The 27,177-nt window shown below is 48.7% G+C and overlaps 1 protein-coding gene across 1 annotated transcript in view; it reads right to left on the bottom strand.

The window, feature by feature from the left end:
- The window catches only part of ADAM12 (ADAM metallopeptidase domain 12), a 323,414-nt gene that overhangs the window by 72,397 nt on the left and 223,840 nt on the right, over positions 1 to 27,177 (bottom strand). The window contains exons 6-10 of the mRNA XM_032313677.1: positions 15,684 to 15,870; positions 8,540 to 8,605; positions 7,375 to 7,446; positions 3,286 to 3,455; positions 789 to 873 (exon numbers count right to left, since the gene is read on the bottom strand). Coding sequence (XP_032169568.1) covers positions 789 to 873; positions 3,286 to 3,455; positions 7,375 to 7,446; positions 8,540 to 8,605; positions 15,684 to 15,870 — 580 coding nt within the window. The remainder of the gene's footprint in view (positions 1 to 788; positions 874 to 3,285; positions 3,456 to 7,374; positions 7,447 to 8,539; positions 8,606 to 15,683; positions 15,871 to 27,177) is intronic.

Raw genomic sequence — 27,177 nt, forward strand, 5'->3', positions numbered from 1 at the left:
CAGAGCAGGGATGGTGCCAGAATGAGGTGAAACCTCTTCTTTAATTTATAGAATGGAGCAGGGGTCCCCTGTGGGGCAGTGTATCAAAGCTATTTCCCTCTTAAATTCATAAGAAATAAGTCCTAAATATTCTTCCAATTTTGTTCCCTTTATTAACATGTAGAGCCCCAAAATGAAAAAAAAAATTATCCTTATAGAGCAATAAACCTAGGTATCTGCCTTCCAAGGTTAATGTTATTATGAAGACAAATTGGATAGCGGCTAGGAGGTCGATCAAGCATTTGCAGTGGTAAATAGTTAAAAAGCTCAGACTTTTGGCTGCTGGGGCTGGAGGCAGGACCATTGGAAAATCATTCTAGTAGAAATGTTTGGTAAGACCGCAGTTCATCTAAGAAACTGAGTGATGAGGGCAACCCCAGTGCCCCAGTGCCCTGGTTCATCTCAGTGCTGGGGGGAGTCCTGGATTGTAATGATTTGACCAAAACTTTGAAACTTTTTCTCCATAAAAGGGGTAGACAGGCTTCCACTGGGTTATTTTTCACACACTCACCTAACCTGTGTATGACTTGATGTGTGGTTTGGTTTTTATAAATAGTCCCTAAAATATTATGGGATCTAGAAGACCATAAATAGAGCTAGAAAAAGGTCGAGTTACATATAAGAAGCATGAAAGGTAATGGCCTACTTTTACAAAGTTGGTAGAAGTAGAGCTGTTGGAGAAATGCAGGGAGGTGATGCAGGGAGGTGAGTGGCACATTGCCGTCAGCCCCGTGGTGCCCTTGACTTACCATGACGATCCCTCCCGACTGCTCTGCGGTACACATGCTCATGATCGGGGCCATGCCAATGGTCGTCCCTTGGAAATAAACCCCGCTGAGAAACAAAAAACAAAACAACTTTCTTAAATTAATACAGAATGAGGACATTTCCTAACATTAGAAATCATTTTGGTCATTCTTGCATTCCAAAAAGAAGAGCACAGACACGTGCAAAAAGGCAGAGAGCCACGGGGGGCATGTTTACAGGTGATTTGTGTCCTTAATTCCTCTCAAATGTATTTTGCATTGTGGTCCCATAATCCCTTCAGATTTTTGTTTGCAACACTCAGGCCATGACCAGTCATGACCTTTGTACTTATGAGTTGTATCCTGCCTATTTCCGACGGATTAGAGGATCCTGCTCCTTTGAAACATGTGCTGATGGAAGTGCTAGGAAGAGTCACAGAGAATCACTGGCAACTAAATGAAATGCACATGGTGGTTTACTAGATTTTCTGTTTTAGCTGAACTTGGTTTCCTGTGGACCATTACAATTAATCCAGAAACCCAAACTCTTTCAAGTGTCTTGCTAACATAGCTGGCAACAATGATGTTGGTGGAGAAATGATTGATCCTCTGGAGCCCATGCAGAATGAAAACCCACGTCGGGAGGAAGCCTCCGCACCCCCGGAGGAAGGTTCCAGTAGGGGATGTTGTGGCTTCCCCCATGTGGATTCTTAATGTGGAGTCTAATAACGTGAAGCCCTGTTTAATGCCAGTGCTCAAATGCGACCCTCGTGCATTAAAAATGAAACATTGTTCGTATTTGTTGAATCTCCTTTAAATGACTTACTCATGTTACCTTGACCACATACATACATAGCCTATACATACTCTGTTTGAGAAGTTAGTTATTTTGACAGTGTTCTACTGGACAAAAGGAAGTAAGTCTATATAAAATCTTATCTGTGTATATATGTATATGTTTATCCATCCATCCCTTCCTATCATACTCATATGTGCAGTAGTTGGGGTTACAGGTTTTATATTTACATTTATATAGACCATTTTAACAGATACAATTATATATATATATGTGTGTGTGTGTGTGTGTGTGTATGTGTATATATATATAAAATAAGAGGCTAATTTATTTCCAGATGTTCAAGTTGGACAGACTCCATTTGGGAAAAAGAATTAAAACAAAATACTCTGACTCAAAATTTCTAAAATGTACTTTAAGTAGTTTGGGATTAATCAATGCATAAAATATGAGGCAACCGCAAATATCCAGGGTGGGAAAAAAAACAAACAACCCCGTGAAAATGGCCAGAGTAAATTATCAGGGAATGCCAACAGCCTTAGTTCATACGTAGGCATTTTCTAAAGTGAGGATGGGGTAAGAATGGTTTTTAACTTCCCATAATTTTTGTTTCAAAGGTTTTATTTATTTATTTGAGAGAGAGAGAGAAAGCACATGCACACAAGCAGAGGGAGGGGCAGAGGGCGAGGGAGAAGCAGACCCCCTCAAGAAGGGAGTGGGGCTTGACCCCAGGACCCTGAGTTCAGGACCCGAGCTGAAGGCAGATGCTTAACTGACTGAGCCACCCAGGTGCCCCATCTTCCTATAATTTTTTAAGGAACTAGATAGAACTTGCCAAAGAAAAATGTCTGACCCCGAAGCTTCCAATTCAGTGAAACGAGCTGCCTGAGAACATGGGAATAACAGCATCAACTGTTTAAGGGTCTTAATAAAAAGTTGGTCAATTTGGGGAAAATCTACTCCTTACCAATGTGGATGATGATAAGAATTTTTTTCTTTCAAATATAAAGGTATTTGAATATCTTTCCAATATATTATATTATAGCTCTACTTTCCCTCATTTTATTATCTTCATGACCCGATACTACTGTTGCCTTCTCCCAGCATACTGGGGACTTCTGAGAGTAGGGAGGCTTACCGTGCTGGCCATCGCTATGTTCAAAGGACCTAAAACATACTTGCTTCCTGACTGGTGCTCAATACACACTGATTGAAAGAACGCAGACCCCTAGGGTCCTCTGATCTAGAAAGCCAGAGTCATGGCGAAACAGGAGGAGGAATGAACATTTCCTTTCTCCAGGCATCTGGCAATAATTATCCTAATGCATCATCTTCACATCTTGCATAAACATTTTTCACTAATAGTGAAAGAAAATGAGCTTTTTTTTTTTTTAATAGCCTACTCAGGACAATTTTATATTAAGACAAAGACTAGAAAGATTTGCAGAGAGGAAAATGTCCAGGTGATGAAAAAAGAAAATAGGAGATTTCTTACAGGGATAGGTTTCCTCAGGGGTTCAAAGGAAGGCTTTCCTGATGGACCCCCAGTTTGGTCAGGATCAGTGCCCCACTGATGTGGACTGGAAAGCACCCTGGTACAAGTCAGGGTGCTCTGCAGTTTTGGGGACTGCCAGGTGACACTAAGAGGAGACGGGGTTGCTGGGGTCACTCTTTAAGCAAAGCAGAGACAATGGATCCCCCTACCTGATGAGCTGGGCATTGTCATGCGATTTGCGAGGTAGAAGCTTCATCTTTCTCCAATCCAGAAATTCATGGAGGCTTGTGAACGGGTCCTGACTTATGGAGCATTTGTCGATGTCATTCCACACCTCCACGCCCACCAGCACTATCCGAATGTTCAGGGATCTGTAAAACTGACCAAGCAGACACCCTCTGGGGATCACATTCATGAGAGCTCAAAATGCAGGGTAGAACATATTTGCATGTTTTGAATTTCACTGACATGGGTGAGGAAAAGATCTCTGTGCTCCTTCTTTCCTGCGGCACTGGAATTTAAGAAGTATTTGCAGTGTCTGATGCAAAGTGATGTGTTCATTGCATTTTCAATGTTGTTGACCAGTTAGATGCCAAAGTTCATAGGCTTTTTGATGTCTGCCCTTACTCGTATGGAAGCACGCAGTTCACACGGTTCGCTGGCGATTGAAAATGTGCAGATAAATGTGTACTATCCCTAAAGTAGCTACATTATACCTAAAGACTGCCCGTGAGTAACTACTGTGGGGAAAACAATGAGGGAATTAGAATCTTTCAGAACACTCTGCCAAGGACAATAATATGTTCCTTTAAAGCAAAATGTTCTACCTAGGAGTTACTGAAAATGAATCTGCAGTAATTTTTCAACAAAGACTCAGACCTGGCTGATGCGATCACAGCCCATCACTTATAATCTACCTAGAAAGTTTTAGTTAAATGCACAAATCAGTCTTTTGGAACAATAAAGCCATATGCAGAATCCTTCTTCTGGAACTTCAGTGACCATCTTCTTCACAGCCGGAAGTTAGCTCACCAGGGGCATCACGGGAAGGATCTTCTAGAGGAAGTTCCTGTTTCATAGGCTTGTGAAATCAAGCTTCAGATATACACCAAAGCATCTTCTCATTGCCTATGTGTCTCCTGTCTTTATATACTCCCGACTTGACTTCAAACTACAGCCCTTTCTCCACAAGCAGATCATCCCGGGGCAGAGGTGGGAGGAGCAGCTCTTCGGATGGCTAAGGGATAGTCTGGTCGGGGACAAGACGACCGGTCAGGACAGAGGGAGGATCTACCCACTGCCTCCAACTCTCCTGCTGCCCGCCATGTGCATTACAATGAGGAGGTGGCTCTGTGCTCGGGGCCCAGGGGGTGAGGACATGGGATCACCGGGGTGGTGTAAACTCATCGAGTGCCCGTGATGGGTGAGGCAAGTTGCAGTGGGCAATGGGCATGTACTCATTTTCTGATACTCCAGGTAGCCCAGGAGAAAGATGTAGCAGCCCAAGTCAGGCTTCAGATGTGAGCTGGTCCCGTTTTATGCTACACGCATCTGGGACAAGTAGCAAAAGTCACAGAGGCTTCTCATTGGGTGGTTAAGTCTCATCCGGATGTGGCGAGTTAGTGGGCCATACGGTCCCCAAGTCCGAGCATCTGACGCCTGTTCTGACCCACCGGGGACAGGCTCATCGCTTCCCCCGCCGATCTCCCCGCAGTCATCTGGCGAGCATTAGGTTAGCCCAAGGCTGTGGCTGGAATGCACACTACGTCACAGAATGTAAGCTGGTTGCAGTGGTCCCACCGGGCTTCAAGCAGATCACAATTACAGGCATTACATTAATAAGTTAATGAGACAATTCTCCAACCTACATGCAGCCCAACAGCTTGTTTTTAGTCAAGAATTGCTTGCTTCGTGGTATGGACTTGCAAGCTCCCCGCCCAGGCTTCCTGGGCAGAATGAAGCTCCCGGACTCTTCTGGAGCTCTGGCTGCCCGTGTCCGGCTGCTGCCCTTTGGCCGGGAGACCACACTTTGCACTGGGTCAGGCAGAGGTAACAGTGATCAGGAGGCGGAAACGTCCGAGCTCCAGGGCCGAGGTCCACACCGGCTCGCTAAGCCCTAACTCAGAGCCAGATGCCCCGTGTGGGCTTCACGTGGTCATCTGTGAAGGGCACACTGAGTTTGCCTCTGACAAGGAGGGGTTGACTAAGGTCTATAAAAAAGCACTGTTCCTCAGAGCTAGCCTCTGTGCTGGCCAACAAAGGAGCTTGTGGTGGAATGACAGGAGGGAAGCTGGGCGGGGGCCTGGCAGCAGCCTGCCCAGCCCACGCACCCCAGAATGTGGGGGTGCAGCCCGAGAGCGGCGGCAATGATTCACCCACGGACACCGCGGCAATGAGCATTTGCTTGGCTCCTGCTGTATACCAGGCTTGGCCTTGGCAGCGAGAACAAGGATTAGGATACCCTTGTCCTTGGCTCCCAAATGCTCAGAGGTCAGCAAGAGGATCAACGCTGGGGACACTTAGGTACTGAGAGAGTCCACTCCAATAGACTGAACTACCAAGAAAGGGCGTGAACAGGAGGTTCACAGGGTGCTGTGCTGAGGGTCAACGAAGCCTTTCTGGAAGAAGAGGGTCTGAAAACAATGAGTGGGGGTTAGAGCAGACCCGGTGGGATCCGACACGAGAACCGCTACCCTTCAGGCGACCAGCTTGGGAGAGGAGAAAGGAGACTCCCATGAGCTGGAAAATACCTGAAGAAATCAAAAGCACAGAAGATAAGCCTGTTCGGAAGCAGGTCACAGAGGGTCCGCGCCCGCGAACCTGCCACTGGTGTTAAGCTCTTACTGGATACGAAGTGGGACTGGTGGGAGGTGGAAGGTTACAGCGGCCAAGTCTGGGCGATCATGTACGTCCAGCGCTCCACCCTGCAAGTGAATCAGGACCCGGGAGCGCCTCCTCGTTCCTAGGCACGAGCTTTGCTTCCGGCTGTGAGCATCGGACCTGCTTTCCATGTTTTACTTATGGGGGGTGGTTTCCAGGATGCTTCAGAATGTCACTTTGTACTCAATGACTTCTTGGTCTTTCAGTCCGGGATGTCCTTCTCCCTCTTCCTTTCAGGCCAACCCAGCCAGCCAAGCAGTGGTTATTTCAGAATGGCCAAGGAGAGCCACGCTTTCTGCAAATGAGGAAGTTGCCACTGGAACCGTCATTGTTTGGGGCCGAGACACTCCTACTTGGAGAGAGACAGAGGTGAACTTTTGAACATCTGCCAGAGCCCACGGCTGGTCAGTTGGCAGACTTGGGTGTGCAGAGTATCTGGAGGAGCCCGGGTCCCGCAGCACGCTCTTCAGGGTCTGGTGGGGGTGGCTGGATGGGTGTGCTCGGCCGTTCAGCTCTCTCTTGGCCAGAAACGCAAGAACTGCCGGGCTGGCAAACTCTATGGAGTCCATCAGGTCTTTCCTGAGGTATGTGGTCCTTTAATTACTAGTGCAAGTTATTAACAACCCCCCGATTGCCAAGGTACCCGGGCAGCCATGCCTTTAAATGTTTCCCTGTGACTCCAATGTGCGGGCAGGTGTGCAAAGCCCTGTGTTAGAGGGAGGGCGATCAGCCCCAGGCAGACGGATAGCTTTGTTCCTCGGGGGTGCAGCTGGGGGCCAGCAGCTCAGACAGGTTCATGCTCTCCTTGCAAACAGGTAAACAGTGTTGTTGCTTTCCTACCCCCAGGATTAGCCCAGACTTCTGGGGTTTCCTCCTGGTCTGGATCATCTTTGCCAAGGGTGAGCTCCCAATCTCCTTGTTCTCGGTGAGCAATCTTCCAACAGTTGATTGAACCAAGAGCCAGTTTCGGTGTCTCAGGACGGTGGAGCCGATGTGTCACTTGTAAATGACAGCCTGCCCTCAGGGGAACTCTGGACACAACCCAGGGATACCTGGGTTAAGAGGCCTCTTGGAAGTTCTCTAGAGGGTCAGTTTCATCCTACTGGGGTTTTGACTCTAACTGGGGATACTGAGAATCCCCCCCCAAAAAAAAACCACTGGGATTCTGGCCAGAAGAGAGCCTAGAGGGAGATGTAGCCCAAGGCCACCACAGTCCAGACCGTGTGCATGGGTTAGCATCTCCCGGAGCTGCTCCAGGCTGGGAATTCTGTGCTCAGAGGAAGGGCAAGTCATTGTTCCAGCCCAGGACCAGAACCCGGTCTCCCTGCCAAGTCAGACGAGGTGTGTTCCATTTCCTCCACCCTGTTTCTAAACATTTACGTGCTTTGAATGATTTAATTACCCGAAAAAGAACTTACCTTGTCAACGTGATTAGCAATCTCTATTAATCGCTGCTTAACTTTTTCCAGATCTTTTCCTTGCCTCTGAAACTTAATAATTTTAAATGTCAGCATTAACAACAGCAAGAATATCAATCAAATCTCATCTTCCCTGCTCCTGGAAACGTGAAGTCTTAAGCTTCCCAAACCACCCGGGACCCTCCACGGCTTACGGTGAAATGAGTTCCCATCCTGACGAGTAATTTCCCTGTCTGGGGACTTTCTGCAACTCCCTGAAATTTGCCCAAGCCAAGTGCTCAGAAGACAGTAACTTCTGCGATTTTTCCAGCCTCATAAATGATGGAGGCCGTGACATGTTTTGGCAGAGAAAACAGACAATGAGAAGGCAGTCCAAAGCCATTTTTCATATCATCAACTTGATTTTAACTTCCTCAGAAATTTCCTTTATATTTGTTTTTTAAAAAATTAAACAGTAAAAGTAATAGGAGCTCATGGCACCGAGTCGAACAGCAAGGAGGAGAAGGGGGAAACGTTAATGAATCCCCTTCTCCCCTCATCTGACCTTCCTGCATGGGAACGATTCTCTGAGCAACTGTCAAGCCGGTGTCATGCACGGGTGTCGGCTGATTTCCCGAGAAGAAGTTGCCTGACTCACAACATGGACTGGAGGCAAGGAACAAATGCAGAGAAGATCGTCTAAAATGATGGTCATGGAATTGGAAACTAACTGGAGAGAAAACTAACCTAGCATCAAAGCAGGCTTCAGAAGGTAGGGTTTTCTGCTGTATACCCCCGTGGCCTGGATCCTTCAATTCATTTTGGGTCAGGAGGGATGGACAATTTTGCACCAAACTTTCCTCCCAAATGTGTCAGAATATATTCTAAAGTCATCTGCCATTTCCCCCAAGTAACTTCTTCTGGAGACCTTAGCTACAGAGTAGCTCTGCTTTTCCTGAAGTCCTGGTTTTTACTTGGTAATATCAGATACATTTACCATATTTGGTGCTCTCTAATACCAAAACCTACTTTTTTCAATGGGTTGTTGCAATGTTTTTAAGGGCTCATGGAATATGGAGTAAATCAGAACAAGTAATAACCTGCTACACATTTTCGTTTCTGTATTTATTTATTTACTTATTTATTTATTTTAACCAACTGTTGAGAAGTTTGAGAAAGTTCTTACCTCCCGGTTGTCTGCTACGATAACCAGCTCTACGTACTTGGTCATCTTGAGGGTTTCTCTTTTATGCTGCCAAAAGCAAACACAGATTTGATTTCCCTTCACACCTCTCTGGGGCTTCCAGCACACTGCCTGTAACTCTGGACCCCAGCACTTTGCCCAAGGGGAGACTATCTTCACCACCGCCACCGGCAGCACCCCCCCCCGCCCCGTTCCCTCTAAAAGTTCATCTCCAACCCCAACGACCTCTGTCAAACCTCCTGCCCATGAGTGACTGGTTTCCCTTTCCACGTGGGAAATCCTTAAGAAAGGAATCCGGTGAGCCTGCTGAATTGCTGACGGTGGGATCAGAACAAGTCAAGACCATTAGTCAATGAAACAGGCACATGATGAACAAGACAAAGCCTCTGGAACAGGAGCCGGCTGACGGCCGCTCGTTTGGGCGGCACGTGGCACAGAGCAGATCCCTCCAGAAGATGACGGATTCAGTGTCTTCTATGTGTTGCTTTCCCCTTTACGATCAAGTGTTGGGATTGAGGAAAGTGAAAGAGAATGTATTTTGAGGAGAGACTGCATGACCCTTCTGGGGAAACACTAACGAACCCGCTTCAGGCAGCTGATTTCTTGTGGCCGATCATGTAAACATCAAGTTAGGAGCAAAGGACGATGGTGGTCTGGAGACTAGGGGACGGCCAAGCTGATAAACGGAACAGAGTCAGATGAAGAGGTGGTGCTAGCAGTAAAACCAGAAGGAAACAGAAGAGACAGAATAGAAAGAAACAGAGTCAAGAAAAACTAAAAAGACTGAACTATTTGCCATGGGAGCAGAGGGCGGGCGGGAGGCGGAGTGGGACAGTTGGGAGGAATGAGGAAGCTGCACATCAAGGCGCACGGATGGAGAAGATGTCGAACTCCCTCTGAACTAAAGGCAGCCTCTGAAGTGGGTTACATTTTAATCAAGTTTCCTCAAAAAAACATTAGCACTCTTCCATGAATTACTGGGAGAATCCCAAAGGCATTTTTAGGAGAAAAAGAGCAATTCATGGAGGGTGGTCTCAAAAAGCAAACATTAAAAACAAAAAAACAAAGCCTTCTGTTTCTGCAATAAAATGTGGTTGGAGGAAACCGGGGGCTGAGGTGGGCTTGGTCCTCGCCGGCGACGGCCTGGTTTCTGCGTTAACGGCACTGTTTCACGTTTAAAACTCTCATGCTCTAACCACGCTTTCAGACAAAAGCAAAAATGACCGAGGCATGCTTTGAATCAGCTTTCCAGTCACATAATCCTGAGGGACACATCTTTTATAAAACAAATCCCCGTCAGTCCGGGATCTTCCAAACAGAGTTTTACAAGAAAAATGTTTGTATCATAGCAGTGTTCCTGTTCACTGCCCAACCGTGCTGATTCATGAATTTAGGGATCCCTCAAGAAATCTGGAAACCTTATGGAGAAGGGAAAAATAAAGCACCAGAAAAGGTATAATTTCTCATACTTTTACAAGGTTATGAGAAAAAAAAGTCAAGCTTAGTGACTACGTGGTGCAGGCATGCTTCCTGGTGATAACTGCCTACTCAGAGAGGAAGAAAGATGAACCCCAGTGGTACCCACTGGTGTCCCCAGAATGAGCCACCTTTAAAAGGGGCGAAGATCTTACCCCTTTTCCTTCTTGAGGTGTGAAAGAAGCTGATGTCTCTGTCTGTCCCCTCCCCACCTCCCGTGCCAACTTCCCGATTAACCATGAACACATACAGCTAATCATACAAAGGAACATAGAGCTCTGTGGCAGAAAAAACCCAATTAATCTCCCCTTGAAAAACCCGCTGAAAGGGCCTTGGTTGTTTAGATGTTTATACCTTTCAGACCACGAAGGGGTCAAATAAATGACTGGGGGATTTTTCCAAGTGGCCTTGGATCATCGTTTAGAAAATACACAATTCCAGATAATGAAAACAAACACATGAACACAATTTTCCTGTCTCTGCAGTTTTCAGAGAAGTCCAAACTTTCTCATGAATTCAGAGAAATGCAAGCTCAGAGAGCAGCCTAACCACATAATAATAAAAAACCATGGGGGAGGGGCCGGCTCATGGCCGCGAACATTCATTCTTCCATCAGCGGCACACAGAGAGGCTTAAATTACCTCCACATGACTTCGACCTATCTGGGCTGTCCGGTTAAAAAAAAAAAAAAGAAATCGTATTTAAAATTTTTGATATGCAGAGCAACATTTGAAACTGGTGGCTTGACTGAATTTTCATTTTTGGGGTTATAAACAAAAGCCCTTCCCCAAACAGATAGGAGCATTAGCGGCTGAGGATGGCCCAGCGGTCTCCGAGGCGGAGACCGAGGCGTTCTCGGAGTCTTGCTCAAGAAGGAACCAGTTCCCGGGCCTCTCAAAGTCATCACAGCCAAGTTCCCAAAGACAGGCTATCCCCCGACAGGCTGCAGAGGAAACTCTGGCACGGGGGCCTTAACCCAGCCCAACTCAAGTCAGAAAAGCAAGTCGAGATTAGGATTTCAATAAACGCTTATCATACCTCCTCCCTCATCTGGACCAGACTCTGTGTATCTTTTATGCACCCCACAGATATCTACGATGGCTCTCTCTGTGTGTTTGGCACTAGGTCGGGTGCTGGGGACAGAGGGACAGATGAGAAACCCAAGGTCCCGGACTCATGAGGCTCCCATTCCAGGAGGGGTTAGGAGACAGGGTGACAATAAAAAAATCAACAAAAATAAAGCTTAGTCTGTAGAAGAGGCAACAATAGACATAAACAGCGTGTGCAAGGAGAATAAACATGGGGGCGTGTGATGAAGGCAGCTGCAGCCCGAGGATGAGAGGTCTGGATGTGTGCGGGGATCAGTGTTCAGGTAGATGGAACAGCAGCTGCAGAAGTTCTGAGGCTGGGAGACCTTGGAGTGTCGTGGCAACAGGCAGGATGGCTGCATGGTCTAGGGAGGGAGGGAGGAGTATAGATGAGCTATGGATGGGGAAACTGTGGCCAGGGCAAGGAGGCTGAAGCATCCTCCAGTGACCTGAGCACAACGGGGAGCCCCTGCACGGAAGCACGCTGGCTGCTGGGAGAATGGATCATGGGAAGACAGTAGTGGAAGCCAGGAGTGCGGGTGATTGCCGGTGACAGTTTGGGACAGGAACCGTGGAGATCGGCAAACAGACTCCAGCTGGGTGTGATACAACCAGCAACACAAGGACCGCAACAATGAAGCCGGGGCCCATGCTTCTGTAGGTGGCCAGATCAGCAAATTAAATGAATCCAGTTAGGTTTGATTTTCCTCTGAGTGAAAAAGGGTCTCTGTCGGCTCCCGCGAGGCCTCCTCTGAGGCCACTTTGTGAATATTTATGAGCTGATCCCTGGTCCCTGCCTGCCAGGCCCTCTCTGCCGTCCTGCCACTGGCTTGTGCAGGGGTCCGGGGGTGGGGTGGGGGTGAAACACACGGATCACACCCGCGTGGGATACGGCCCCCGGGGCCCCACTGATGGGCGAGCTGCACAAGCGACCGGCAAGAGAGACAGTGAGCAGGAGGACGGGCTCCGCCTGACGGACTGAGTGCGAACAGGGACGCGGGCAGCACACTGCAGTGTGGTCCGCAAAGCCAAGGGCAGCAGCAGCTCTGTCACTCATTGATTCAGAGTTTCAGGGGACGTAAGTGTCAACGGGAATCTGCACCTGGACAGTTTGGGGGCTCAGCTCATGTGCAGGGAGGCTCGGAGCTCAGGGCCAGAGAGCCCATGGCACTGAGCAAGGTCTGGGAAGGGGCAGCCAAGGCAGCGTGAGGAGCTGATTTGGGCCTCGGGGCAGGTGTGGGCGCGCAGGTGGTCGAGTGCGAGAGGCGGCAGCCGTGCCCGCTGGAAAGACGGAGGCCACGTGGTTCCGGCCCCTTCCTGATGCTCAGCTCTGCTCAGGCTTGGCACGGGCTGTAGACTCCCATTGCTGCTGCTCCCGCCGCCGTGACTGTCTTCCACCGAACGAACGGGAGAGGCTGTCTAGGAATCGGAAGCCATCGCATAGGCCCATCGCAGAGGGGCCGTGTTCGGGGACACGGGACACGTGGCAGCCGGAGCGAACCCGGCTTCCTACAGGAAGTATTGCCTTTTCCATTTGACTCATAATTACCCACGCTAATGGAGGGGAACCACAGCACAGATAATCCCCAAAGAAGGGGTAATTCAAACATAATTTACATTTGCCTTTGGGAGGCATTATGTGATTTTTCTCCCGCAGTGAATTTCCCAAGCCTTCTCCTCTCTCTGGCTCAGGCCAGTGTTAGAATCAGTCTGCCTTCTGGCCCGGCTCCTTGATGGAGGGAAGGAGCCTGGAGAGTCAGAGGGCGGCTGGGGGGGGGGGGCAGGGCACTAGGGAGGGGTGGGGAGGGGGGACTCCGGGACCCTGCAGAGGCGAGGTCACATTACAAGGCCATGTGACCGCAGGCGCCCTTCCAGGAGCCACTTGGGTTCTCACTCAAACCCAACGTAGGGCCTTGTAAAAATGACAAACCATAGCTCGAGCCTGTATTACTGCCGGTGCAAACCCCGAGCGCTGATTTATTTCTGCTGCTCTGTGAAAGGAAACACAAATATCTGCAGAAAAACCTCAGCCTGCAAACCAGTCTTCGCCCTGGCGAACATTCAGCGGGGACAGAAGATGCGGGCGGAAGGCAGGCACGGCTGCTGCATCGCAGGAGCAGGAGGAGCCCGCAGCAGTTACGTTGATTTTTTTTGAGTGTAAAATCAGGGGGTGGGAGTGAGGCAGGTGCGTGACCTCCTTACGCTCACTGGAGTCGCTGTCCCAAAGCATGTGGTCTCCCATTCCAATCCCCAAGGAGTCCCCTTATTTAAGAATCACGTTTCATATCGTTTTCGTTGTGTAGATGTACTTTGTGTCATATTTTTCTCTTCCACTGAAACAATCACAAGGAGTTTTAGAGAAAAATGTTGAGGACAGAGCTGTTGCCTTGCCTTTTCAATTTAAAGGTTCATTTGCACCCCAATGTGCGTTATTAACCAAACAACATTGTTATTCAGGCTTTGGGCTCTCTTCTCTGAGTCGGCCTGGCTGGAAATTACGGTGCCAGCCACAGTCCCAGACAGCCAGAGGCTTCGTTAAGGAACTAAAATACGGCTGGCAAGCAGACACGGAGCCTTGTACTTCTGCGTGAAATGGCAAACGTATTCGGGTGTCACTTAAACTGTCAAGTTATAAATCTCACAACGTGGGCCCCGTACATTCAACAGGTGATCAAAGACAAGCGCCTTGAAAACAAAATGCAAATGTCCTCCTTGTTTATGACCGGAAAACCTACAGCTTAATCACCTCTTCTCTGAGGTCTGGAATGCAGGAGAGCTTTTGAAGAGTAAAATAAACATGACCTGGGACGGTCGAGGCGGGTCTCTGTGATTCCAAGTCTTCAATCTGTCGCTCTAAAATGGGTGGGAGGCGGGAGAAAGGCAGGACGAAACTCTCTCGAGCTCTGTTCACGTGTGGGTGGGGGGGGAGGGTTCAAGCTCTGATCCCTGGGTCTCCACTCCTGAGTATCTGTGTCAAGGTGGGTCACCGTCCCAGACGGGTCTCTCCCGCCCTGTGTGAAGGGCACGGGGGCAGCGTGCACCCGCCGTCAGAAACCTTGTGAGCAAACTAGGAAATAGAGGACAACAGGGTCACACAGGCAGAACACCGGGACAGGAAGAAACAACGAAACGGAATTGAAGGTTAGGGAAACACAATTCACAGGTGCAAGGGAAGTTTTACAAATGAGAAGAAATCATTTAGGATCATGTTTCCTGTTTGAACTCGGAATAAAAATGATGAGGAATGAACGAAGAGGAATAATCCGTATGCCGTACTGAGTGTTAAGTCAGGAAAGAGGAAATGTGCTGTCTTTTAAGTGGAACCTTGAAGAACATGTCTCTAGACCACCCAGAGTTAGCACAGTTGACATCGTATCTATGAAATCCTGATGTCTTGTCAACAGAGGAACAGGAAAGCCAGAGACGAAAATCAGGAAATTGTTCAGAATTTCCTATCTGGTTGCACTCATTCCAAGTCAGGGCCCCCAGCCAAATGTGGCTACCCTCACTCCTTTTTTAGAGTGTTCTACGGCTGGGGCGCCTGGGTGGCTCAGTGGGCTCAGCCTTCTGCTCAGGTCGTAGTCCCAGATCCTGGGATCAGAGCCTCACATAGGCTCCCTGCTCAGTGGGGAGCCTGCTTCTCCCTCGTCCCTTGCCCCTCCCCCCCCACTCATGCACATGCTCTAAGCTCTTTCACTCACTTTTTCTCAAATAAGTAAAATCTTAAAAAAAAAAACAAGTGTTCTGCTGTGGCCTGTGGCACCCAAGTAATACTGGACATAAAAAGGTCAGGCAGCCATTTGGGGTGGAGGTTTCCTGATAATGCACCAGAGAGTACCAGAGCCCCTGTGTTTCTGTCTGCTTAGCAGGCAGGAAGATCTGTGGCCCGGGCTTCACCAGGCAACGACTCTTCCCCCTTCTGCGGCAGAAGGAGAGAAGTTTGATGAGCAGAGCCAGGAGCAGGTGGCCAGAAAACACGGGAGTGTTTGGACAGTCTCAGGAAGGAAGGAAGGACAGGCACGGGCAGCAGGGACAGTAAGCAACCCTCCTTAGCCACACCGTGTGGCCAAGATTCCATTCACCTCTGCAGGGGCACGCAGGCAAAGACTGGGGATGTTATGCAAATCATAACAAAGACCCCAGCTGCAAAACGGACTTGCTAATAAAGAAGGCTCCACATTGTCTTTCTCCTGCTGAGGAAGGGGAGCTGCCCAATGGGCAGGTGCGGGTCCATTCTTGTCTTGTTTATCATTGTGGGTGCAGTGGTGGTGTGCGACCCTGGGTCTAGCCCACAGTAGCTTCTCACTGACCACAGTGAATGGTAATTTTGTCGGCCTCTGAGCCAGACTTTACACAGCACAGGCTGAGGAGTCTGAGGCAGCCATTTGCAAAAACAGTGATGGAGGTTTCGGTTTTCGGTGATGCTGTGCGCACAAGATATTGCCCACTCCAGATCCCCCCACACAACATGCAGACAACGAAACTTCTCCAGCTGTCTTCGCCCTGGAGCCCCCTAGCTAGAGTCCCCACTCCCCGGAAGCATGACCCTGATTCCCACTTACCCTTCTTGGCCACGTCTGGGAGGGTGGTGGGAGCCAGTTCCCTGCAGGGAGCGCAGACGTGCTGTGATGTGACCCGCAGGACCCCCACGTGCCCTTCAGCTTCTCCACCGGGAAGAGCTTGTATTTGTTTGTTTCACTTTCCATTGGTTCCAAGATATAGGTGCTATTTTCAAATGTAATAAGTCCCCTGTTGAAGAAGAAATAAGAAAAAAATATATAATTTTAAGGGTAGTTTCTTGTTTATGGCCAAGGCTCTGTTCTTAATGAGAGAAGAAATACAAGGAGAAAAGCCAATTTATTTATATTCTCAGGTTTTTAATTGGGAAGGACATTTCTGAGCCACATGTTTGCATGGATTCATCTTGCAAATGTTTTGAAAACAAGTCTGGGAAATGTTTTGTTTCAAGTATTTTACTGTAAAGAGTTGACTGTGTTTAGCCTCTATGTGTTTTTTTTTTTTAATTTTGATTTATAATTTTTTTCTTCTCAAAGATATATTTCTGGGGAAAAGAGTTGAGAGATGTTTCATCTGCTTAGAAAGTAACCCTATCTGAGTTAGCAGATGGGAAGGGAAATCTTTTTCTTTAACGGAAAATCCTTGCATGTGAATTATTCAGCCCCATCAACTACGCTTCCTAAATATTTGAAAGGATTCTGATAGGAGGTTGAGTATAAACCTACACATATTTATGGGAGCCGTGAATAAAGGAAGCTGTGTAGGCGCACGAAGCATTAGAACTGCTTCTGGAAGGCTGAGCTCTGCCCTCTGCTCTGTGTTAAAGTTGGATCACTCCACATAGGAACCAAGACTACTGGGAGATGTCCCAGCCCCGAGGCTGGTGAGGCAGCCTTCAGAGTCTGGCAGTCTGGGGGTAAGCTCTAGGTCCGTGACCTTGACCTCTTTGAAGCTTGGTTTCCTTACCTGGAAAATGGGACTGTAATACCTATTTCTCAGGGCTGCTATGTCATCCAGTTAAAACTTTTAGCCTGTGGAGGCCATAAATCAGTGTTTAAATGGGAGTTTAAGTCCTCTTTGTCATTAACAAGGGCACATCCATGGATGAGGCTGCTGTTAACATGTTATTCCAAATACCAAACTCGTGACAATTTCAGGAAGATCTTGTGTTTTGATAACACGTCTGCCCACAGACGAGCCATTCATGACTCCCTGACATGAAACAGAGCAGTAGTATGATAAATCCACTTCTGGGAATGAGAATAAAAAACCTTTGAAGTAACTTTTAGATTTGGGTATAAAAGTTTAAGTTCTTTTAAAAAAATAGACAAATGTGCTGAACATTCCACCTTGTAGAGACAGACAGTGGTATCAGGCCATGGACCACAGTGCTTGTCTGACCTAGGCAGTGTCTGCTTCCCAGAAACGAGCAGAGCTAACCCAGAGGTGTCAGCCTCCTTCAAGTGATGGGGAACATTGGCCTACTTGATGGTTTTTGTCTCTCTCTTTTCCAGAGTGAGACAGTAAAGTACTTTAACTTAAAAAGCTCTTTTTGATATTGAAAGATGGATTTTCTTTGGAGAAATGGCAATTTGAGTAATAGTAAACTGGCAGTTTTAAGACTTCCCACATAATAACGGAAGCTTCTAGGGACTTCCATTCTTTAGGCAACCACCATCTCTCCACTAGAGAAACGCATCACATTTTCAAGTGAGACTTATTGCACTGTAAGCAGACATGTCTAACATAGTAAACCTTAGCCTTTTTTGAGACATGAACCCTTTTACACTCTCCCTTGAAAAATACACATGTGTGTATATTGCAATATTTTGCAGATAATGTCTGAAGACTGGGAACTATGGATGAGGTTCAGGGGCTCCAGGTTTAGGGCAGCAGCTCTAATAAATAATTTATATTGCATCAACCCAAGTACTTGAGCCTGCCTTTGTCCTTAAGACATAGCTGAAAAAGTTGGTTTCTCCATCAGTTTTCTTCAGAAAATTTCAGCCTTTTTCCAAAACAGGGACTTTGTGAAATGTTCCCTTGTCATTCATTATTGCTTATTTCAGTCATTCACTCATGTTATGCCTATTGTTCCAAGTTTAGCCTGTGTGCTGTGGAAGCAAGCACCGTCCTATGTTTCTTGAAGGCCCATTTTATTTAGTTGCTCTTAGATTTTAATAGAATGATGGGATTTCAATACTCAAATAGTATGGAAGGAAGAGGTTTAAAGGAGTCAAGTGTGTATTTGGAATACAAATGGTGAGCAAATCCTCTCTACTCAGTTCATTGATATTCAGCTGGTTTGCGCTATCAGTCCTATGTAATGAAGTTATAGACAAAGGCAAAGAGAAAGATCTTGCCCGGGATGCCTGTGCCCCAACTCATGTCTTTGTGTGTCTCTAGCAGATCACATGGACATGACTTTGGCCATCAACTCTGTTGGGGTAGCTTGTATCTCTCTTCTTAAAAAGTTCTTTGTGAAATAAGACTTAGATTTCTCAGTTTGGAATGGGTAACAGGGGATTTTTGTTTATTAAATTTCATTTTAAATAGCCTCAATTAAGAAAGAGTACTTAAAAATGATAGGCCAAGGGAATGTGGAAGACAGACACACTTGAAAGGAAAATATGGATTTGCTAAAAAATCGACCTTCCTGCCCTAAAACAAAGATGATACCAACATTTCATTTGATACCGCAACGTTTTCTCTTTTGCGTTAGCGTTAAGTAGGCTGGACGCTCACAGTAAAACATGTCACTAAGTTGTAATCATGAGAAACAAATTACTGAAAAAGTTTTTCTACTTAATGGAAAATTTTTAGAAATTGTTACTTAGTCATAAAAATGTTCTCATATCTCCTTTTATCTTTCAAGTCATCCAAAGGCCAGATGTTGAGAAACTGGGGTGAAGGCTCTCCCTTTGCTCGGAACAATTGGCAGCCTGTAGGACAACTTAATTAAATAATTGCTTTGGACTGTCGTGGGTATAATTAATCATTTAGCCCTAGAGATTGCTGGAAACAACAGTGGACACAAAATTCAAGGATTCAGGGTTGCTGAGATGTAAAATTTTGATGTTCTCACAGCCCTTGCTGGCCCCAAGCTAGATAAGCGAGTGTAATTTAAGTGGAATGTCAAAGATATTTAGCTGTAAACTTGGATTTGGAAGTATCTCAGAGTATGGAATTTAAACCCAGCAGACTTTGAAGTTGGGGTTCTTTCCCCTTGCCAGAGTGGGGCAGAAAAATGAAGACCCCAGGTACCTTCTCTAGGGGGACATTAGGAGAAGTTGGGAGGATTGGGAGGATGCTGGAGGGTACGGGACCGGCCAGCATGGCGGGCAGCGGACTGGGTGTAGTTCATGGTGGAAGAAGAGAAAGCGGGGGTTGGGGGTGACGAGGGCCACTGCGATGGTGCTCTGCCCGGGCTGTGCCCCTTGCACTAATCACCCAGTGGATCTGCACACGGTTGCAGCTCTGGGGATTGTCCCCACTGTCCAAGGCTGGTGGGAGGCTGGAGGCAGAGCTGGGACCTGTATGCCCCAGCCCTGCACCTTTCAGCCATCCAGCGCTCCGGTCTCCCCGTAGCGCTCTTCTGAGAGGGGTCTGTACAAGGAGGAGCACAACGGGGGAGAAAAAAGTCAGAGGAAACAGGTAGCCTTCCTTTACATTGCAAAATCCTATCATTTTTCCTTCAATAGAAACTGAGGGGAATCTATTAAAATTTTAAATTGACTTTGTGAGCTTTCAAAGTGAAAACTCAGGAGGCCTGTATTTCCTCGAGATAAGTTTTTGTTTTTCTCAAAATTCAGTTTTTAATCTCCAAAGCAACAGTGCATCAGGCAATAACATGGCTTAATGTGGCTGTTCTTATTACAATTTTTCTTGCTACTCCCAGGCAAGCTGGAGAGAGGCATGGATTTTGACTACCTGTAATAAGGTAACGATTAGAATATATGAATTACCCGGACTAGCTCCATGTTCAATTGCTAATTGAATTTTCTTACAAAAAAAAAGACTTTTGGTCTCAATATCAGGCTGCCAATCATCAGTTGGAAATGCGGTTGGCATGAAATCTAATTTCAGCTCTTTCCTGGGGGAGCCCAGGGGTAAACACAATCTCCCACCGCACGTACGCTGGCTACAGCGATGGCGGCGGTTAGTAGTGAACACGCAGGCACTGGAGGGCTCACTGCCAGCAAGTAATTTCCATGGGTACGACTCATGGACGATCAAGACAAATTTGCATTGTCCCCTACCACGTGGGAAGCCCTGGGCAGGCTCTGGTAGAACCACAAAGACATCTCACCACGGTTCTCATTTCAAATGTAATTCATACCAGGGTCTGGGAGGCATATGACAAGAGAGGTAAAATGTTAGACTTTTTTTTTTTTTTTTTTTAAAGATTTTATTTATTTATTTGACAGAGAGAGGTCACAGTAGACAGAGAGGCAGGCAGAGAGAGAGAGAGAGGGAAGCAGGCTCCCTGCTGAGCAGAGATCCTGATGTGGGACTCGATCCCAGGATCCTGAGATCATGACCTGAGCCGAAGGCAGCGGCTTAACCCACTGAGCCACCCGGGTGCCCCTAAAATGTTAGACTTTTATAAAAGATTCTAATAGTAGTTGGGACTGGCACATCAATACTAATAATAATAATAACAGCAGCTTGGATTTATGGAGGCACCGCCCCCTGAGCCAGGCTCCTTTTTAAAAAGAACAGTTGATCGAGAGATGATTCAAATACCATTAAGTTCACTGTTAAAGCAGGCAATTCAGTGACTTTTAGTACATTCGATGAGATGTGCCAACATCACCACTGACTCTAGAACATTTTCATCACCTCTTCAAAAACCATGTCCCCGCTGTCACTCCATGGGCCCTCCTGCCCCATGAGCCCGGCTTCTGAATCCTCTGTTTTCTCTAATAATTACAGCAATCCTTTCAGAGCAGGTATCATAAGCCCCTTTTACTAAGAGGATATCAAGGCTAAGAGCCCGAGGTCACTGTGGTGGGTGAAATCGTGTTGCCCAAAAGAATATGTTTGACTCCCAGCCCTTGACCCTGTGAATGGGACCCTTGGAAACAGTCTTTGCAGATGGGGTCTTGTTAAGATCTCAAGATGAGCATCTCCTGGGCTGACAGTGGGCCCTAAATTCAATAACATGTGCCCCCTTTGAGAAAAAGGAGAAGACAGAGACATAGTGGGGAGGCCACGTGAAGGTGGCAGCAGAAACCTGTGACGGGGTGACCAGCCAGAGCAGGCCGGCGGTGGCCAGTAGCCACTGGGGGGCAGGAATCAGGCATGGGGAGAAGCCTCAGTCCAATGCTGAGGACTCCTTGACCTTAGACTCCTGGCCTCGAGAAAGGGGACTATACATTTCTGTGGCTATTGGCCCCCAAGCATGTGGTGACTTCTTCTGGTGGCTCTAGGACTCTCACACAGTCACCCAGTTGGTCAGCGGCACAGCCAGGACGGCCCAGCTGTGGACGTGGCCCCCGAGCCATTCCCTCCTCCACGGCCACGCTAGGGTGGGCCCTCTCTCCTCCGCACCAAGGACTCCCTCTGAGGAGGGCACGGCTGAGTTCTGAATGCAAAGGCTGCCCTCGGGCTGGACGGTCAGCTCGGTGCTGACTGAGGGAGCATCATCCACCACCCATGCAAAATGGGGGGCCCTGCGGGGAGTTTTGGAGGATGGGGGACCTGGAGGGTGGGGAGCACGAAGGCCAGGTGAGTGGCCTTGAAGGAGCACGAGCCGAGGAGAAAGTGCAGAGTGCGCAAACACCCCACGCACACGAGGGTGTGGGCGAATGGCCGGTGGGGGCCGTGGAAGGAAGGCGGGCACAGCATTTGGGCTTCCTCCTCTGTCTCCACCCTTCACCTTGGCTTTGGCCTTGGCTGCCCTAGGGCCTCACTGCAGGCTCCACACGCTCCATGCGGACTTAAGGTGCCTCTTGCTCACACTTCCAACTCCCGCCGCCCACGCTCTGCCCTTGCTGTCCGCTCCTTCCTCGGCCTTTCCCCTCCCCGACCCGGGGGGTCTCTACGGATACGCAGGCTCCTTCCGTGGAACCGGGGGTGCCCGGCCCTCTGGCCTGTGGGATGCAGCTGCTTCCAGGCTAGGGCCATGTTCTGTTCCTCCGGGCTCCCACCCAACGGCCTCGCACCGTTCCTGCCGCAGCCCCCTGGTGGGATCGACCTTCCCGGCCATTGCAAGCTTCCGCTCAGCCGACCTTCAGAACGGCCCGGCATCCCAGTCCCTTCCGCGGGTCTCTGGTTCTGCGCACGCCCACGTCACAGCTCTCGCTACACGGTGCCCACATGGCCTCTGGCTGCTTTCCACACCCAGGGAGGATCTTCCTCATTCGCAGTGGTTTTCCCGGCCCGGCACCAGGACTGGCCTGACCGGCGGGGGATCGGGACGCGAGAAGCCGGCCCGCGAGCGGTTGCACACACGTGTGAGTGGGAACGGTGGCACACGGGTGTGAGGGAGCAAGAGGCTCTGATCGCAGGCTGCAGGAAGCCCTGTGGCTCCGCGTGCGGGGGTGAGGGCAGGACTTCTGTTATGATCAGGCAGTGTTTCTGAAACACGACCTTCTGGAATGTGCAGGATGGCTGTGAAGGGAAGGGAGGAGGCAGGAAGCACGGGTGGGAGGCAGCTAAACAGTCTCGGAGCAAGGGTTGGTCTGGGCGGGCAACGCGGAAGTCTGCGGGGTCTGTGGGAGCACCAGAGGGGTCCTCAAAGGTCACCACGGGCCAAGCTTTGGAGCCAGAGATGGGCTGGACCTTCCGTGGAAAAGCGGTAGGAGGAGAGCCCATCTGGGGACTGAGGAGTTCAGATTTGGACACTTTGGCATTTTGAGGCAGAGTGGGGCAGGGAGCGCTGACACTTGACCTTGGGCGACCTTCAGGATGGACACCAGGGCAGACCAGCAGACAGAACAGATCAGTTGTGATCCCAGCACTGGTTCTCACCAATGTTCCCACAGGACCACGAACGCATGTCTCCTCCTCCGGAGGAGGAGGCCAGGACAAGAAGCCGGGCCAGAGGTGGCAGGTGTGGCCAGAGGGCTGAGGGCAGGTAGCGGAGGCCAGGTCCTAGCCTAGAAGCTGAGGGAGCAGAGGGTGTCAGTGCAAAGCTCAAGGCCGAATTGACTTTACCTCCTCTCTAGCCCATTTCTTCCTTAATATGACCTTAGAGATGTTTTAAAAATTTGGACTGGCCAAGGAATGCCTGGGTGCCCGTCACTGAAGCTTCTGACTCTTGACTTCGGCTCAGGTCATGATCTCAAGATCGTGGGATCGAGCCCCACATCTGGCTCTGCCCTCAGCACTGAGTCTACTTGTCTCTGTCCCTCGGCTCCTTCCCCGTTCTCTCTCTCTCTCTCTCAAATAAATGAATTAATTTTAAAAAAATTCGGACTGGCAAAGATTGTCACTGACCACTTAATGACTTGGGGAGAGCATGTTTTCTCCACTGAGGTTGCTTGAGCACCTATAACTTTCCAGGTTTTAGGCTGAGCCCAGTGCCCCGCCTGCAGGGAACTCCTGGTCTGGCAGACAGGAAAGGGAATGCAAGGTCAGCTCTGTGCGCCTGATTTTCTGGCCCGTCAGGCCACTTGGTGGCAGGCCATTTAGGTTGAGCTGTGAGATCTGATAAAAAACCACACCCATCCAGGTGAGGGACCTGGAGTGAAGGCGTGAGGGGCCAGGAAGGCGTTGAGCCATGGCGCTGGACGTGGGGGCCTGCGGGAAGCCCGTGGCTCAGTTTCCAGCCTGCCTTGCGCTCTCTGTCTGCTCTTCCTCCTAGGTTCCTTCCTCCTCTTACTTTATCAGCGGAGATTTCTGGGTGAGTTTTTCAAATGGGTCAATTCAACTTGTCTGTTAAATTGTAAATAATAAAATAATAATACAGTATAAAAGCAAAACTTTTTTTTTCTTTTACAATGGTTGCCTTTCCCTTAAATTGCAAATGATTATTTTCATTATAATGGTTATTTCTGACTCCATGGACCATAACGCTGGTTAATTCTACCTTTGAAAAATAAATTGATTGACTATTTTTCAGTAGTATGGGACAAGATGTATTCATTCCTACATTCTGTGCGATATTTGATTTCATCATATAAAATTTGGTGCAGCAAACTTTGTTTATTATACGGTTTAAAGGAACATAATAATATATGTCCTCACTGGGGTAACAAAGAGACTTACATCTGAATATTTGTATGCAACTGAATTTCTGAAAACATTTTGTGCTGTCTCTCACATCGAAGGCGAGTGCTGAGAGCTCCAGGCACTACAAGCAATGTATCAGAAGTGTTCCCCATCGTGAAGGTCCTTACAACAAGGTATACGAACAGAGCGAGGAGCCTTAATGCAGGGGTGTGAAGAGATGTTTATAAATCACCTCCTCCGTGGCAGGAAAGAGCTGCCTGTGACGGTGCAGACGAGGCAGGGTTGATCTGCATGGGGAGAATCTTTGGGAGGCAGGGACGGGGCTTCATGCAAGAGGCATCATTTGATTTGTTGAAGCTTTTAAAGCCAAATGGAAGGCAGAGAGAGAAGCATGTCCCAGGCAGAAGGACAGCAGGGACAAAGACGAGGAGACGCATGAGGAATGCTCTGGAAACAGCTAGAAAACAGTGGAATTGGGGTGGGGGGGGCTTCCTCGAGGTAGAGCTGTGCCTTCCCGTGGCTCTGGTGAGCATCACAGGAGAACATGCGGGAGATGCCTCTTTCTTGAGACAGAAGCTGTGCCTTGGAACAGCGTCGCATGGGGTGGGGACCAGCCTGCGGATGGCGGAGCCTCCTTCAGGAGCTCTCGCCATGGTGGTAGTAACACCGCCCCACCCTCAGGGAAGCAGAAACCGTAAGGATGATGAGGAAGAAGGTCTGGCCCCCACCGTGTGTCACCACTGCCCCAGGGGACACGTGTGTGTGCACATGTGTGTACATGCATCTGAGAGAGTGTTAGTATGCGTGTGTAAGTCCACAAGTGCGAGTGTGCCAGCCACGGGGCGATGCTGAACGACAGTGTAAGTGTGCCTGCACGTGAGGACGGAGGTGTGAGTGTGAGTGCGAGTGTGAGTGCGAGTGCGTGCGCGCTTTGTGCTCAAGCAGCTTCAACCCCATTTAAGAGTGAAATCAGTATTACAAGCCGTCCTAGTTTACAACCCGAGATACCAGTGTCTCATCTATGGAGGGAACGTTGGCTTCAGTCTGTTAAACCACCAGAGGTTCCTTCAGAAATTCCACCTCCTTTTAACCACTGAGCCTGCCGGGGCTGGGAGAACACGTGGCTAATCCCAGAAGTCGGACCAGACGTCTGTCCTATGACAGAACACAGCAGGGTGGGCACCTCTAGGGAGGGAGCAGACTTCTGTCCCCAGCTGGGTCCCTGTGCAGTGCTGTGGGGGGGAGTCCCTGATGCCCGCGGGGATGGTGTGCGTTAAGGGCTTACGGGTGGGGACGTGAGGCACGAAGCAGGGAGAGCAAATGAGAGTCCAGAATGTCAAAGGAGAACCATGCGTCTTTGCACTGGAACCATGTGATGAGGACTGAGCGTTTTGGGAACACATAGGCTAATGAGGACTGAGCATTCTGGAGAGACGTGTGAAATAGCAGAAAATTAACTTACACCTGCACTTTGCCTTTGACCTGGAGTCCTCTCAAAGTAAGAACAGACTCCACGGCTGCACTCATTTTTTCCACGTTGCACTCCATCACCCCCTCTAGTAAAGAGCTGTTCCCTCTTTAATCCTGCTGGGATCTTTATGCTTTTCTTTCTCCTTATCTTCTCCACCTCAAGCTTCAGATGAAGAAGGCAGACTTGCTTGCTTCCTTCCTCTCTTGTCTCTTCCAGGACCGAGTTTTTCCTAGCTGCCCACGTGTGAACCAGTCTTTCTGAAGTCGTGCAGGACGTTCCTTCCCTGCTCTTTCTCTGCAAAGCTGTAATCTGAGGCTCTAATGAATGTGTCCCCTAGGACATTTGGGTTTCCCCCCCACATTCCTAGGTCTGAGTATGCTTTTGGATCACACCATACTAAACAGAATTTTTAATGCCTATTTATTCTTTTCTAAATCTGCTAGGCTGGTGCCATGAGGGCTGACTCTCCCCTTTATCTCCAGGCTCAATCGATTCTTCTTCCGGTGGGTAGTTGGTTCAGCAGAGCTTTTTCTCTGTTCTGATTCTCTGCTTGCAAGGTCTCGAGGTTGACTCCTTAACTCCAGAATTTCTCCATGGATGCACAGTTTGCTGCTTTTGTCACAACAGCACAAAGAGCTGGTTAAGTCCGAATTCTCAGGAGCGCCACCCTCCTCGGGATCTCCCATCATCGTCCCCACCCATCTTGATGGTGGACACCAGATGACATGCAGCACGTGCTCTTCTGACTTTTCCTGAAACCCCAGCTACAAGTAACTTCACAGCTTTTCTTTGTCCGATTATGGTCTGTGTGATGTACCCTGGACGGAACATTGTCCAGGTGCTGGAGACGAGAGGTAGAGGCTGAGAAGCAGATGCTCCTCAAACCGGACAGAGAGGCTGGCCTCTCCGTGTGGGAGGACACGTACCTGCGCCTTTTGTGGGCAGCCCTGGTGGAAGGGTGGGTGTTATGACCGAGGGACATGGCCAAGCACAGAAGGCAGGTTTATCCTATTCGAATATTACTCCGGGAATACGCTATCCAATTGTTCTTCATTTTCTATTTTTTTAAAGATTTATTTATTTGTATGAGAGAAAGGGAGAGCACAACCTGGAGGGGCAGAGGAAGAGGGAGAGAGAATCTGAAGCAGACGGCAGCTGGGCTCAGAGCCTGACGCGGGGCTTGATCCCACCACCCTGGGATTATGACCTGAGCCAAAACCAAGAGTCAGATGCTTAACTGACGGAGCCACCCCGGTGCCCCCTTCCTCTTCATTTTTTAAAACTAATCAACTAAAGTCACTGGTTTGTAAATGGAATACCTTGGAGAGACCCCTTTCTCTTTACCTACCAAGAGCTTGAAATGCCTATGAAAATCACCTGAAACTTACCAGACCAATCCCGATGCCTCCCTTAATGCCTGTTCTCAGTTTCGATGGTCTAAAACTTCTTCACAGATGTGTAGAAGCCATTGTTGGAAGAGGCCTGTTTGTTGCTTACGGTCTTGGCCCTCATTTGCCCTTCCTCTGGCAAAAAGACCCCTGGTTTTCCTTGGAGCACTCACTCTCCCCACTTCCCATCCTTGGGGTTGGGTGTGGTTCACCCCCAGCCTGACCCAGGGACTTAAACCAGAGCATCACACCCACCACTGGCCACTGCGATTGTTTCAGGGAGGGACCAATGACCCAGTCAGGGTCAGTCAGAGGTATTTTAGAGGAACTCTGCTGAACTTGAAAGAGGGGTCCTCATACTTCTACTTGGTCTCTGAGGATGTAAGCCGACAGCCTTTTGAAAAGACAAAAGACTCTTTCCGAGTCCCTCCCTCATGCACCTCAGTCCACGGAGAGCTGATGTCCTCTGTGTGTACCGTCACTTGCAAACAATGTCCTCCT

This window comes from Mustela erminea, chromosome 14 (genome assembly GCF_009829155.1).
Source record: "Mustela erminea isolate mMusErm1 chromosome 14, mMusErm1.Pri, whole genome shotgun sequence".
In the NCBI taxonomy this organism is placed as follows: domain Eukaryota; kingdom Metazoa; phylum Chordata; class Mammalia; order Carnivora; family Mustelidae; genus Mustela; species Mustela erminea.